Raw genomic sequence first — 14,545 nt, 5'->3', positions numbered from 1 at the left:
GCTAGCATTTTTTTTCTGTAAAGTGAATAATGCATCTCAATCTTCATTTAAAATACAGATTCCCAACAGCAATACCCAAAGGCATTAATACTTGTGCAGGTACTTGATAGCTGTAACATCCAGCTTTTCAAGACAGCGGTGCCGTGGCCTCGGTAACAGATGTACAGATGGCCTCTGTAGAAAGGCACAGAAGTGGTGCATGCTGAAAATCTTCCTGTTCCTTTTCCTCACTGTTTTGGGAGATTCTGGTTCCTCTCCTTGACGTGCTGAAGCGCTGCAGGTGTGCTTTCCAATTTGTGCTTCAAGTTCTGCCGCTGGGAATTGAGCCCTGTTAAGAATGTGACGTTCTGTATGGGAATGGAGTGCTTTACTCTGTGATAGCTGTGTGCTGTCGTGCTTCTGCCCTTAATGTGAGGCAGCACTTCTCTGTTTCTCACCATTAAGATGTGCAGCGTGCAGTAAATGAGGGCGGTGAGCTGTGAGTGCCTGCAGCTCCACCTGCAAGGCAGATGCACTGTCTGTACTCCGAGTTTCCCATGCAGGGCTGGGTGTGCCTTCTGTGATGCAGCACTTTATAACAGCTATTTGCCTGCAGGAACTGAGTACAGGCTGCTGCAAGGTGGCATCTCCTAACGAGCCTCATGCTTTTTATGAATAGGTGAGTAATGTTTCTCTGTTTTTAAAAGAAAAGAAAAAAAAGTTCTGCTAAAGTGATGGCAGCAGTGAGTTTTACATTGCCAAGATATGTTGAGCTGGGATTGAACAGAACTACCATGCTTCAGATTTCCCTGACGCTTTAACTGTACATTAAAGCAAAGCATTTTATCTCTGAAATGCAGCACTAAGGAAAATCTTTTGAAGTTTTCCTCTTTATTGGTGCTCGTAGTCACAGTGTTTCCTCTGTAATTATTGTGGAAGTGCTGACCGGATTAGCTTAGGCATTGTGAGATTTTAAAAGCTTGAGTTCCTAGAACTGCAGTGTGAGAACTGTGCTGTGCCACAAAGGCTCCCTCGTACCTCTGCTGCTGCCAGTTCATCTGTGGGTCCCAGTGCAGCTTGGGGCATCTGCCTGACTGCAGGGGTGGGCAAGGATCCTGCTGTAATGTGGACATGGCACAGGTGGTTTTGCACACACTTCATGTGGTGATTTTCAGAAATTCTGTGTAGGTGACATGGTAGCTAAAGCATAGTTTTGTATCACAGAGGTGGTCGGTAGGCTGTACTCAGTCTGTTTCCCAATATTCAGATGTTTTTTTCCTATTGATTTAACAATGTCCATCTTTTTTTTTAATCTTTAATAAGGCAGCATCGGACTGTTTTAGAGCAGAATGCTGCTTCCTGCTTGATGCACCCATACTGCTAACTCTAATTCAGTGGCCGCATTTTCTTTTGCTTTGTTTGTTTTTGACTCCTCGTAAAGGGAACGTGCAGAAGAACAGCAAGCAGTTCAGTTTCACACTTGAGAGAGCCAACGATGTCAGCCTGGTATACCAGAATAGACTGAAGCCATGTGAAACAGTTGAAACAATTTTTGCTTGTGAAGTTAACTGTACATCATCAGCATCAGACACTTTGCCACTTCAGTCCTGTTTCAGGGCTTAATTACACTTCCTCCTCCTCTGTAGATAAGTGTCAATGTTCCGGTGTCAGAAAAATGGAAGGCGGCTTTTGAAGCTGGTGAGCAGCCTTATCCACCCCTTCTTGTTCCCTGCACAGGCAGCCCCTGCAAGCAGTTAGTGCTTGAAACAAGGAAAGTGACTTCTCCCCTGGTTTGAAAGAAAAGCTGTATTAAGCCACGTGCTGTATTTAGCAGTGCCAGGAATGGCTGGTTCCTCGGGACTGGAAATAAATAAGCCATCAGCAGCTCGCAGTTGGGTGGTTTGAGGACAGGGTAAAGCGGGCGATTCAGAATATTGCCCAGGTGAGGATACCTCATAGCAGAAGATGCAAAAAGGAGTGCTGCTCGTGTGCTGAGAGATCCCATCTGGATATCCTACCTCAGGCAGCTCTTGACTGCCAGGCCAACCATGTGCAGTTGGGAAGAAGGGATTTTATTTCTACCAGGAGTTGGGAGAAGGAGGTAGTTTGAAACCTGTCAGGCTAAGCAATTGTTACACAGAACCTTTGTTTACATTACATGGGAGATCCGTTCACTGGTTGTGAAAATGTAAACCTGCAGTGGTGCAACAGGCTGACAGCAGTGAGTGCAGTCAGCAGAGCACTGCAGTGCCTGAGCTCAGGGGCCTGAGGAGGAGAGGGATGACCACGTGTGTGTGCTTACGTCCTTTAACTTTTGCCATCGCATTGCGGTCCCTTAATGATGCGTGTTTCCCCACAAAGACATTTTGGGATGCGTTGGGAGGGGTGTTCCTTCCACTGTTTTCTTACTGAAGTCTCCAGTGTCGTTGTAGAAGAGGTTATGTATAGAAAGCTATGGTGTGCCATTTGCAGTTGACTTCCAACACAGAAAACAATGTCCAAAATGCCTTAGTAGACAGTTTGTTTTAATGTTTTCCAAAAGTCAGATTCTGATCTTTTCCCCCCGCTGACCCTTACATGCATACATCAGTGCTGGCAGAATTAGTCTTTTCACAGCAGAACATTCAGCCTTCATTTGCTATACACTGCTTCTGCAGCAGTCAGCAATACGCTTTGCTTTTGGATAAGGATTTCACTCACAAGGTATAACTCTCTACTTTCACAAGAATTTTGTTTCTGAACTTCATTTGTTCACTTTTACTACAGAACCAAATGTGAAGGCCTGACCCTGTCTCATCGTTTTGCTTTTTCAGGATCTGAAATGGTACAGTGGAGAAATTCCGCTGCTACAACAAATGAGTAATGAACAAGGGCAGAGCAGCACTTGCTGGGATTCCTTAATGAGGCTGCGAGAAAATGACTGAGTTTATTAAAGCACCAAAAAGAATCTGAAACTCACAACAGGGTATTCTGAACTGAAGGAGTCAATGGCACAGTATTCTAAAATGAAGAACCTGCTATGGTACAGCCAAAGGAAAATGCAAGCAATTGGTAAACAGTGGGATAAGAGCTGGTTAAGTCCCTTCAGTTCTGCTTTCTATGTAATTGTGAAAGCTTTTCTGAACCATGCTGTGAGAAAGAGCTTTAGCAAAGCTGGAGATGTGAGATGTCATGAGCAAAGAGCCCACAGCAAACCTCCCATGAGCTCTCAGGTCAGCTCTGTGTACGCTTTGGGACTTGGGGAAAAAAATAATATCCTGGTATTCCACTTGTTTCACTGCCTCTTTAAGTACAGGACAAGAAAGTTCATGCCATGCTCACAGAATTAAAGTGCAAGAATTTTACAAATGCCACGTTCACAGAATTAAAGTGAATGGGTACCAGTGAAATGAAGATGGCTACAGAGGCGAGCGCTGCGTCCCTTCTTTCAGCACTTCCTTCACTGCCAGGAAAATACAGCTGGGTGTTACATCGCTGTAATGCCTGAAGTAAGGGGTGAGGTCTGAGCTCCCCCCATCTCCCACCCATCTGCCAGGCAGACAGAGGAGGAAGCAGACTGCATGAAGCCAGGGGAGCCTCAGCTGGCACTCAGCACATCACGGCTTTGGGGACGAGATTTTCTTATCTGCAGTATTGTCAGTATTTTCCCATCCTAAGTCCCAGAGAGAGATTTTTAATTCTCTTACTGTAAACTTCTGACAATGTCATCCCTTTCACTGCGTGTTTACATTTTTCCACCTACCCCAAACCTTGAAGTTACGTTAAGGTGTACGTTTTCACTGAAGTCGTATGAAAGGCCTGAGGGAAAGAAGCATTTTTAAGTGCTGTCTGCTTCTGGGTTCTGAAAGGGCTGTTTTTCCTCAGTTAAACTGAGGAAGTACTTTTGAGTTACGTGTGTGTTTCTTCTGTGTCCTGCTGTAACCACTTCCTAAAGGTTACGGCCTGTAAGCAATCCTAAGCACCCCCTGTCCCATCCACTGGGTGTGCAGAGAGTCGTGGAAACATGCAGACAGTCTGCAGCTAAGAGAAATGGGGTTATATTTGCCTGATCTAATCTAAAATGACTCCTAGTGCTCATCAATACAGTGTTGTGACACCTCCTGTACAATCATTTTGTAAAAGCATTTTTCATGCTCCAGCTTTCAAACCCATTCAGCTAAGAGAGGAAAGCCAGGTGATGGTGTGGGATAGGGAGAAGCACAGCCTGAGCCTGGGAACATGGCTTTCCTAGCATCAGAGCTCCTGCCTGTGCCCAGCAGAATTCTCCAACCATCATTTCCCCAAACTATCTGACACTTTGAGTACACAAATGCAGGGAGTGTGTTCTGCATCTGTCTTAGAATCACGGAATCGCAGAATCACCAAGGTTGGAAAACCTCTAGGATCACCCAGTCCAACCATCCACCTACCACCACTAAACCGTGTCCCTCAGTACAGCATCCACGCGTTTCTTGAACACGGCCAGGGATGGTGACCACCACTCCCTGGGCAGCCCGCCCAGCACCTGAGCACTCTCTCAGAGAAGTATTTCCTAACATCCAACCTCACCCTCCCCTGCCACAGCATGAGGCCATTCTCTCTCTTGCTATTGCTCATTACACAGGAGCAGAGACTTACAGTCTCAGAACAGCTGAGAACTATTTTTTCTAACCCACTCACTTTTGTACAATGAAGTAGTGACAGTTAGTCTACAATACTGCTATTAGTGCTCTGGATACACGAGGCACCACGTATGGTTAGAACTCGTCTCCCTTACAAAATGCTGCAGTTGTTCTGCTAGAGCTAGAGTAAGGCTTTAAAACTGCAAGTGTTGAGAAGAGCACAAAGAACTGCGTAGCTGTTACAAAGTACTTAAAACGTGGCTGGGCCGTTTCCTTTCGAAGGTTGCTGTGGGATACAAGGTCATAGAATGGCTGGAGCCAGAGGGACCTCCTGGATCATGGCAAGGCCTTGTGGCAGTCACGTCTGCCTGACAGCTCTGAATCAAAGGAAGTGCTTTGGTAGTCCACGTACATTTGCACAATCTGGGATTTGCAAAACATTTTTAAAAATGCAAGTATTTCAGGGCTACATCTAAACTGGGAGTTCCTTCTGCGCTAGGCAGCCACTTCGCTTCCCATTGCTTTGGGAAAACGCATCCTGAAGTGCCTGTCCCCACATCTTGGCATCAGTACGAGAGGGCTGGGGAGGAGGAAGCAGCACCAAGGCGGCGAGGGCAGGCCTTGGCAGCAGCACTGTGGCACAGGAGACTGACGAGGGAGGTGGCTGGTTTGCTTTGGGTTGCAAATAACAGGCACTTTGCTGTCCTCACACCTGTAAGCAGTCCTTGCAAAAGACCTCGTCCTTTACCCACAGCGATTGCTGCTGAAGCACCTGCTGCTGGTTTGAATACGACTTGCAGTCAAACCTGCAGTATTCCTTCCATGTAAACATATTACAAAAAATAAACACATACTGCCATCCCAACCCTAAAGCCTAGAGCAGTAAGAAGCCAGTTCAAGCCTAAGGACACATCAAACAGCTTTGGATTCAAATGAAATAAATAGCTAAATTACAGGCAGGCGAGATCTCGGTGTTTGCTGCCGCGGGTTCCTCCCAGCAGAGCGGCTGGGGGCCGTGCCCTCACGCCTTTGCACCATCGTGTTTCGGCGGCTCTGCAGACTGCGTTTCCAGCACTGAGTACTTAACTGGGGAGGAAAATCAAAGCCGTTAGTGCGACAGCACACAGCTGAACATGAGTGCGAGCAACAGGTGCCAAACGCCGCCCGGCTGTACCCAACCTCAGCCTTTACAGCAGCCTCCCTTATCTGCGGCTGAAGGAAGGAGCACACTTCTGGTGGCTAAAAACATCAGAGCTCAGCATCGACTGCTGCCATTTGCAGGATGAGAGCCTTGGTGTCTCACCCTTGGTGTGTAATAAAGCAGGAAAAGCATCACGGTGGCTGTTACACAAAAAGCTGCAGCACAACCCGAGTGGAGCCTTCCCAGAGCCACCAGGCGGCTCCCAGAGCTCCCCATGGCCCTTGTGGCCAGGCCTCACCTTGGGGCTCCTCGCTTACGACAGCTTCCATGTTCTCCCCTTTCACGTATTCGGCATTAAGTCCCTCTGAGAAGCAACAATAAAGAGAGTGAGATGGGAGGTTAGAAAGCAGAAATTGTTTGCTTTGATGCCTTAAAGCCTGTCTGTTTTGAAAGCTAAGACTGCAATTTTGCAAACTCCTCTGCATTAACAGCAGCATAGAAACATTGGTAAACCATGACTGGTGCTGAGAAAGCTGTGCTGCGTTCTCAAGCCACCAGAGGTTGGCTCAGATGGGCGAGCTCCAGCCAACTCTCCTGCATCAGCCCCAGGAAGGAGGGCATGGCCGTGAGGCAAGGGCACACAGTGGGCCCACTGCTGTCCCCAGGCACGCATGCTGCTGGGATAACACCCAGTGCCATTCTGCTTCTTCAGAGAAAAGCCATTTCTGCAGTGGCTGACGGCTTGCAGATTGCTGTCATGCATTGCAAGGAGTCTAAGGCCTGACATTAGCCCAGCATGCCGTGTCTGATGGCTTAAATTAATCCTCCTTTATAATTAACTTTAATTTCCTGCTGCCTTTCTGGGACTTTGTGCATCTCAGCTTTCCCCTCATCAAAGCCTTTACTCTCTTTTTTTAAAATTATTTATTCTTACCAAAATATCATTTAAGTGGAGGGAATATACAAGGGAGTTTCATTCCATCACATTCATTTGACTCTCCCCGCTGATCTAATTTACCAAAACACTCCTGTTTGTTGAGACACAACTGGGAAAATAACATGATTCCCACCCAAATTTCCAGCCCCCAGACACCCTTCCCCAGAGCACATGAGGTTCTCACGAGAATTCATGGGATTTCTTTGAAGGCAGCCTTTCCCAGCTGCCTGCACCTCTGCCCTTTGGCTGCACCCACCCTTACCCACAGCAGGGCTACGTGCCCCTGTAAGCCCTCCACAGTGCTGTGCACAGCCCTCCCCACTGACCCTTCCCAAAGGCCAGGCGCAGAGAGGGTACGAAACAGCTGTTACCTCACCAGGGCTCTCAGGGAACACTTCTGTTGGGGGCTGGCCCAGAGCAGAAGAGCAGGTGCTGATCACCACAGCACTGCAACTGCAGCAACATCACACCCACCAACACTCCTTAGTTCCCATGCCTCAATCGATTCATCAACTGGAAAGCCAAGCATAACTCCTTCACCCTTCACCAGTCCCATATGGCCAGAGCAGTCTGATGGAGGCTGGAGGCTGACAGCAGACAGTTGTGGTCTGAAAGCTGCTGCTGAGTGCTGCCATGCCAGGTATGCTAGAACTTCAGTACAAACTGGAATCGAGGGCAGCCGGGTGGGATGCCACAATCAACGCTGCCAATGCGTTCTCAGTCCCTTTGGCAGACAATGCACGGTTTGCCTTCACTTGGAGGGCTGTCCCCACACACCAAGTCCCACTCTGCAATCCTCCACCCGGCAGCCCTCCCACCCCCACCCGGGGCTCCTTACGCTGGATGCTGAAGCAGAACTTCTTCTGCTGGTAGGAGATGTAGCTGGAGACAGCCCCCACAAGTGCCATGGCCAGGGCACTGGCAATGCCGGCGATGGTGCCCGTTTCCACCCGGTTGTCTGCAGGGCACAGAAAGGCGCTGAGTGGTGGGGAGGTTCCCAGGCCCCGCTCCCCCCGCAGCCCCCATGGCCCTACCTTGGCTGTCGGTGTTGCCTCCAGATCCTGCAAGAGAAAAGACCCGTCAGCAGCCCGGCCCTCACACAACCCCCACCCCGCACTGAGCTCCTCATCGCAGTGTGGCATCCTTGTGCCATCAGAGGGGGCAGCTGCCTGAGCTGCGAGCTGGCATACCTGTACGTGACATGGGGGTGTCTATATGTGACACCGGAGCAGCTGCATGTGACGCTGGGACAACTGCACACAGCTGGAGCTGGGAGAAATGGCTGCTGCTGGAAGCTGCAGCTCTGAGCTAGCTGCTTAAATCCCGCATTACAGAAGCAGGTCAGCACTGTATTAATGCCTTCAGTGCGGTTTGTCCTTGGCACGGTGATTCATTAAATGTCGACCCGGCTGGTGGTGTTCGCCATTTCTAACTCAACTGCCTTTAATATTTAATACCATGGCTCTCTGTGCAGGCTGAGCCAAGCGCAGCTTGTTTCCTGTTCCTGAAACCAGCGGCCGCATCCTGAGAGGAGGGACAATGTCCATGAGGAGCGGGGTGACAGCCCCACGGGGTCAGCACAGCAGGGATGAGGGCCAAGAAGCACCATTCCAACCCCACAGCCGTACTCCTGCCAGGTGCTGAGGGACAACCTGGCATCTGCTGGTAGCTGTAGCGTGGGCTGGCTGGCCCAGGGCCACCAGTGCCAACCACTGCTACCAGGATAGCAAGCGTCCCTGCCAATCCCCTCAGACCCACTGTGGGGTCTCCCTGCCATGCGGAGATGCCCTCAAGGGTCCCTGCAGCATGGCCATCTCTGCCCCATGCTGGCAGCACCAACCCGCCCGTGGGCCCTCCCTACCTTTCTTCTTGTCAGGGCTGTAGCCATCATCCACAATGCCTTCCAGGTCACTGTCCGAAAGTCCTTGAAAAATAACAACAAACTGTGATTGGAGAGCAAAAGGAAATCATCCCTACTGCTGCCCTCCAAGGGGTGAGTGCTGCAGCCACCAGAAAGCAACGAGTGGAAACGGAAGTGAAAAAGAGTGCAGGTCTGCTCAGGGTGCAAGGGGCCAGAGAGCCTGGTTTCTGTCCCTGTTACAGCATCTGTGGGTGCTTCCAGGGAGCGTGGGGGGCTGGGAATGGGGCTGTGGGGGTTCTGAACCCTCCCAAGCACCATGTGGCTGGCAGAGCAGCTGCCAGCAGTACTGCCCACAGGAAGGCTGAGGCTGCCGTGTTCCCCTCGGTGTCCCCTACAAACCCTGTGGATGTTCTGAGGGGTTCTGCTGGGCATTTTGTGCAGCAGGAGCAGCTGCACCATGGCCCAGCATGTTCCCACCAGTGGCTCCAGCTGCTCCATGAGCAAGAACAGATCAGGGTCAATGGGCAGATACCCTCCCTCACAATGACAGAGTTAGCAGAATCTTCAACCCCAAATTACCTTCTTTTAAGCTCATAAAAGAGGTAATAACTGACTACATCTTGCCTGAAAGAAAAGAGGATCATGGAGCGGGAGCTGGCAGTGGCATTAATGGAGCCATTGAACTTTTGCCCTTCCAGCCTGGGAGACACACACCAGCTCACCAGAAAAAAAAAAAAAAAAAAAGTGGTTTATGGGCTTAGTAATGAGTGTAAACTTCAAAGAAACAAAACAAAAGCAAGAACAGAACCTGCAGAGATGAAACCCTCTGCGATGCGGGGGCACTGCGCGGCCATGTGCCACAGAGCCAGCTGGCCACGGTGCTGCATTCCAGCACCCAACACCTCCTGCCTTGCAGTCGGAGTGTAGATCCCAAAAGTGCAGACAAGTCACCTAGTTAGTACAGCCTAATAAAGTACCTGGATAATAATTACACGTGTGAGGAGGGCATACAGCCATCTCGACATCCATAAACTACCCGTGCAAAGTCTGTTTTCTAGCAGCAGTGCTCAAGGGAGCAATCCTTGCAGACAAATGACGCATTCACTGGAGCATTTCAGAGATGGAAAAAAGTCCCTGGCCCTCAGCACGTGCTGTGCCAGGACCGAGCCTGCCCTGGGTTCACATCTTGGCTATGACTGCAAACCCCAACAGCACTCAGTAAAACAGCCGTTGGGCACGGGGACGAGGGGAATGCAATAGAACCCCCTCAGCCCCAGACAAGGCATGATCCGCTTCTGCTCACCCCCAGCTTCTGGCAGCGATCTACCGTTTAATGGAGGGGGTGCCCCGCAGTGAGCCTCCAGTGCTGGGGGGCTCCCACAGGGCCCAGAAACACACAGTGGTGAGAACAGCAGGGAGAGGGAAACCCATGTACCTTCCTCCGGCCTCACAGCTGGCTGCCTGCCATCCCTCGCATCGTCCCTATCTCCAAGGGCATCAGCCAAGTCCAGATCCAAAGGATTCTTCCCTGTAAAACAAGATGGGTTAGCAGCTCTAGCAACCTCCTTGACGCTGACAAGTAATCAGTCCAGGAAACGCTCCTGTCCAGTGCTGCTGCTGCAGCAGATGCAGGAATCGCCCTGTGTAGTGGCTCATGTGCTTGACAACAGACAGATCGGATGGGAGAGCAGGCAGCAGGACGGGCCCACTGGCAGTCAGGCTGTCCCGCACTGCCCTGCCCTGCAGCAGGTGTCTGTCTCTGCAGAACGCAGCTGGCACCCTCAGGAGTGCAGTAGGTCAGGAGCTCAGCTCAAACAGAACAGCTTCAGACTGCTTTTGCTAAAAAGCAGCCAAAAATGTGGAACGGAGCCAGCCTGACCATCTCAACCTGCTTGCTATCTCATAAATAAGTTTCATCTCACCTGAAATTGATGCTGAACCCGGGAGCACTTTTTTGACAAAGCACCGCCCACCACCACAGGTATGTCTGTGCTCCTGCATGGCACGGTTACTCTGAGGCCTCTGCAGCTCTCACCTGAACAAAGTGGGGCTGGACACAGCGTGGCTGGGCAGCTGCACTCACCTGGGTTCTGTTTGCGGGGGGTCTGCGTTGTTTTTGGCCGCTTGGTGGTGGTGGTGCGGATGACATCCCAAAAGCCATTGTCTGAAAGTGCCACGGAGGGGAGAGAACAAAATGCTGTTACCCTCCCAAAGGTGCACCCAACAAGGACCCGGCTGTACGCAGCCCCAGCTCCCACAGAGCAGCCACGGGCCAGGAGACGCACCTGGCTTCCCCGGCCGTGGGAAGGGCCTGGCAGTGGGCCTGGCAGGCTTGTTGGTGGGCTCCACTGGGTTGTCGAAGTAATCAGCTAGGTCAAAGTCTGTAGAGAGAGCAGACGGGTGAGCCTGAGTGCTGGGGCTCTGTGTGGGCAGCCCCCGGGACATGGCGCTGCTCGGCGTGTGAGCAGGGATACGTGGCCAGGGCCGGGCATGAGCATCCTCCAGTGCGGCCAGAGCTTGGATCCGGGCAGCCAGGGATCCGGGCAGCCAGGGATCCAACCACCACCATCGGAGGTGGTTTTCCCTGGATGGGAAAATGCCTGGCACTGTTTGGTGAAAGCCGGGGACATCCTGGAGCTCTTCCCCAGGATCAAAGCCAGCCGGTGCAGCTCGGCCGTGACCTGTGTCAAATCCATTACAATACCGTAAAGCATGCAGAACTCAGCTGTGGCCATAAATGTTCTCATGTTGGCTGCCTTCAAAAGAGACAGAAACTTCAATAGTGCATTTACGTAGGCACAGGTGTGCAGCGCTGCCAATGGAGAGAGAAGACACAAGGGACACAGTGGCTGTGCCGTGATGGTGGAGAAGGCACCATCAAGCAGTGCAGGCAGGGGAAGCTCAGACAGCACAAGCAGCCACTGCAGCACAGCCTATTGCCAACCAAAAGGTGGTTGGTTCACTGCCAACCAAGATTCTGGCACCCAAGCTGCTGCCAACAGCACACAGCCGACACTCGCTGAAACAACACGTGCCAAGAACATCTCACCTCTCCCTCCTGTCCCACCGGCTGGCTTACTGGGTCTCTTAGGTGTGGCTGTGATAGAAAGAGGAGTAACATGTTAGCCATGGGCATCACAAGAAACACTACCTCTGCCCCGAGAACACAAGGCTAGGAGTTGGTGGATGAGTCCACCAGCATCACAGCCAGAGCTCTGTGCCCTGCCTTTGTCCCTGTGACACAGCTGCAACTGCACACAGTGGGAGCCCAGGGGAGCCCCATGCAGGTCCAGCCCAGAGCTTGGCTGGGGCAGATGCCAAGCAGAGAACTCCTCCAGGGGACAACTCCAGGAGACAGAGCAGAGAGGAAGCAGCAGCAAGCTGCTGATGCTTGGCTAGGCCCTGCCCACCAGCCACTGCACTGACAGCAGCTCCCAGCACTGTGCCGCATACCGGAGCTCCCCATCTGTTGGAGCAGTTCTGCAGACGCCCCAGTGCTCAGGGCCTGACTGCTCGCAGGGCAAAACAAGCTGCCATTGGCTTCGGGAGGTGGTTTTATTTATTTTGTTGTAATTTTTATTTTCCCCGCAAACCATTATCCATTAACAGTGGTTAGCTTTATGAAGTATATGAATAAATTATGAGCAAGAGTTGTGGCCGCTCCATTCCTATTAATTTCCATCTGAATGCTGGAGTGCTTCTGCTGCACCCATGTGCTGCCAAGCCCCTGCGATCTGCGCCCTGGGACAGAGCAGCAGGCACGGGGCTCACAGGCGGCTCCCGTGGGCGCAGGCAGCTCTGCCAGGGGACTGGGGCCAGACTGCATCCTCTGCCACCTTGCCGAGAAATCCGAGTGGACACGTTGCACCTATTACTTCTTATTTTTCCCTTATTTTGTAAGGGGTGAATGAATTTGACTTACGCCATACGGGGCCGAGGGCATCTTCTAGGCTGAATTCCCCTGGGTCGTCCCCACAACCTGCGGACAAAGAAGCAGCACAGGAGTTACTCACTGCACACGACGTCAGTCACCTCCACACGCAGCCTGGCCAGGTGCCTGTGCTCAAATTGCTTTGGTTTTAGAGGGCTTTTTGCTAAACGTGACCCATTACCAGCGACGAGGAAGACATCAGCCTTCCCCAAACCCGTGACTGTTGGATTGCAGAGCAGTCAGCTTCGGATTTTCCATTTGTCTGCCCTAATGGATGCGGTATAAAAACACACGCCATGCTTAAACTTGTCAAGCGGCGCCCACCAATTCATCTCTCTGGCTGCCACTCACCCACAGCTGCAGTTGTGCGTTTGCTGAGCACTGTGCAGACTTCAGAGCGGAGCAAACAAACTCGGTGAACAGGCAGAGCTGCACCAGGCAGCCCCACGGCAGCGGGACGCGATGTGGGAACGCCGCTGCCTCGATGGCCCCCGAGAGGGGCACGCAGCTCCGCCAGCGCCCAGCCCGGCCTGCCCTGCCGCTCCTCCTCTTCCTGCACCGCGTTAATTACTGTTGACTTACCCTCGTTCTGAATGTATTTGTCTTGATAAATTCATACTTTTACATCTCGGAGCATGCTGAGTAATTAATATCCTTTGGGTTCGCTAAGCGCTGCGGCGCTGCGAGAGAACATTAAAATGGCTTTCCTCTCATTCCTATCACTAAATGGATTTAGCTGCCGCCACCTGAGCTCCGGCGCGCTTCATGAATACATTTACGGCCCTCCCGACAAGGACAATGGCAGCCGCGAGGCAGCGCCCACCAGAAGGCTGCCAGCCGCGAGTCGGCCAAAAACTTTCACGGAAAGCGGCGCCTGAGCTGCGACGCGATGCCCTGCGTGCGGCCCGGCAGCTCCGGGAGCCGAGCTGTGCTCCAGGGAACCCCAGGCGGCAGCAGGGCAAGGCCCGCCCCGAGGAGCGTCCCCGTGCTGCCGTGAGCCTCCCCACGGGACGCGGCGCACCCGGTGCATCGCAGCCCCAGCCCCGTGCGCGGGCTCTGTGTCGTTGTCACGACCCACCCGGGCATCCCGCGGCTGCTGGCCGGCAGGGAAAGCGGGCACAGGACCTGTTTGCCGTACTTTCCTTCCATGCGGCGACCCGAAACGTCAGCTCCCAAAGGGCAGCGCTGCCGGGCCGGGCAGGGCCGGGCACTGCGGTGTCCCGAGCTGGGACGGGTGCTTCCATCACAGCCGGCTGCAGGCTGAGGGCAGAGAGCATCGCACCCCCATGTGTCCTCCCTCATTGTTTCTGCGGCAGGCAGCTCGAGCGCACGGCTGTGCTCGTCAGCCTTTTCGCCCATACGATTACATACGATCTAATTAAGACTCGCAGCCTGGCAGAGCTCAGCGCACAGCACCGCAGCTCACGCGCAGCGCACCGGCTGCGCCACAAGAAGCGTGCCGCCCTCCGCTCCCAGCGCGGCTCAGCATCGCCCCGTGTAGCACCGGCCCTGCGGCCGCCCGAGGAGCCGGGAGCCCACGGAGGGGGCTGAGGGGAGATGTGCCCTGCTGCCCTGCTGCCCCGCGCCTGCTGCGGCCGAGCCTCCGCACCCAGGGAAGCATTCTGATTTCTAGAAGTACTAATCAGAATCACTACTGATTGAGGCAAAAACAACCTCTGCTGTAATTTTTTTTTTTTTTTCATGCAATTAACAAGAGTATGGTAATTCCAAGCAATCTTGCTCTTGAGATTAAAGGAAAGCCTGACAGGAAGCACATGAATAAAGCTTTAAGATGAGAATTTGCATAATGAAGACTTTCTCTTTGCAGAGAGGCTGATAGAGGCCGCGTCCCACCTGCCAGCAGCAGCACCACCAGCACCCATAGGGGCAGCGGGACCTGCAGACCCCATGGGAGCTGCAGCACCCAGCCCACGCTTACGGTCAGACAGCCCCAGGGCTCCCTGCCATCACCACACTGCGAGTGGGCAGCAAGCTGTCCGTGCCGATCCAGGCTCATCGCTCTGAAGCCAGTGGCGTGGCGCTCCTGACACATGCTGTGCTTTGCCCATTCCCAAACCTGCCTCCCAGGGCAGGG

At 52.6% G+C, this 14,545-nt stretch overlaps 1 protein-coding gene across 1 annotated transcript; it reads right to left on the bottom strand.

Annotated features, from left to right (window-relative positions):
* Positions 1 to 2,483: 2,483 nt before the first annotated feature.
* Positions 2,484 to 13,727, bottom strand: CD99L2 (CD99 molecule like 2). Its single transcript, XM_042876788.1, has 11 exons — positions 13,589 to 13,727; positions 12,442 to 12,531; positions 11,569 to 11,616; positions 10,805 to 10,900; positions 10,603 to 10,683; positions 9,955 to 10,047; positions 8,520 to 8,582; positions 7,693 to 7,719; positions 7,497 to 7,616; positions 6,020 to 6,085; positions 2,484 to 5,666 (listed from the first exon to the last, which is right to left on the bottom strand). The coding sequence occupies exons 1-11, from the start codon at positions 13,725 to 13,727 to the stop codon at positions 5,602 to 5,604; spliced, it is 888 nt and encodes a 295-aa protein (XP_042732722.1). The 3' UTR covers positions 2,484 to 5,601.
* Between the last annotated feature and the right edge of the window lie 818 nt (positions 13,728 to 14,545).

The sequence above is a fragment of the Lagopus leucura genome, unplaced genomic scaffold (assembly GCF_019238085.1).
Source record: "Lagopus leucura isolate 7727_CA_CO unplaced genomic scaffold, USGS_WTPT01 Super-Scaffold_100016, whole genome shotgun sequence".
In the NCBI taxonomy this organism is placed as follows: domain Eukaryota; kingdom Metazoa; phylum Chordata; class Aves; order Galliformes; family Phasianidae; genus Lagopus; species Lagopus leucura.
Note: the sequence above shows the minus strand (reverse complement) of the source record. Positions and strands in the feature narration are given on the sequence as shown.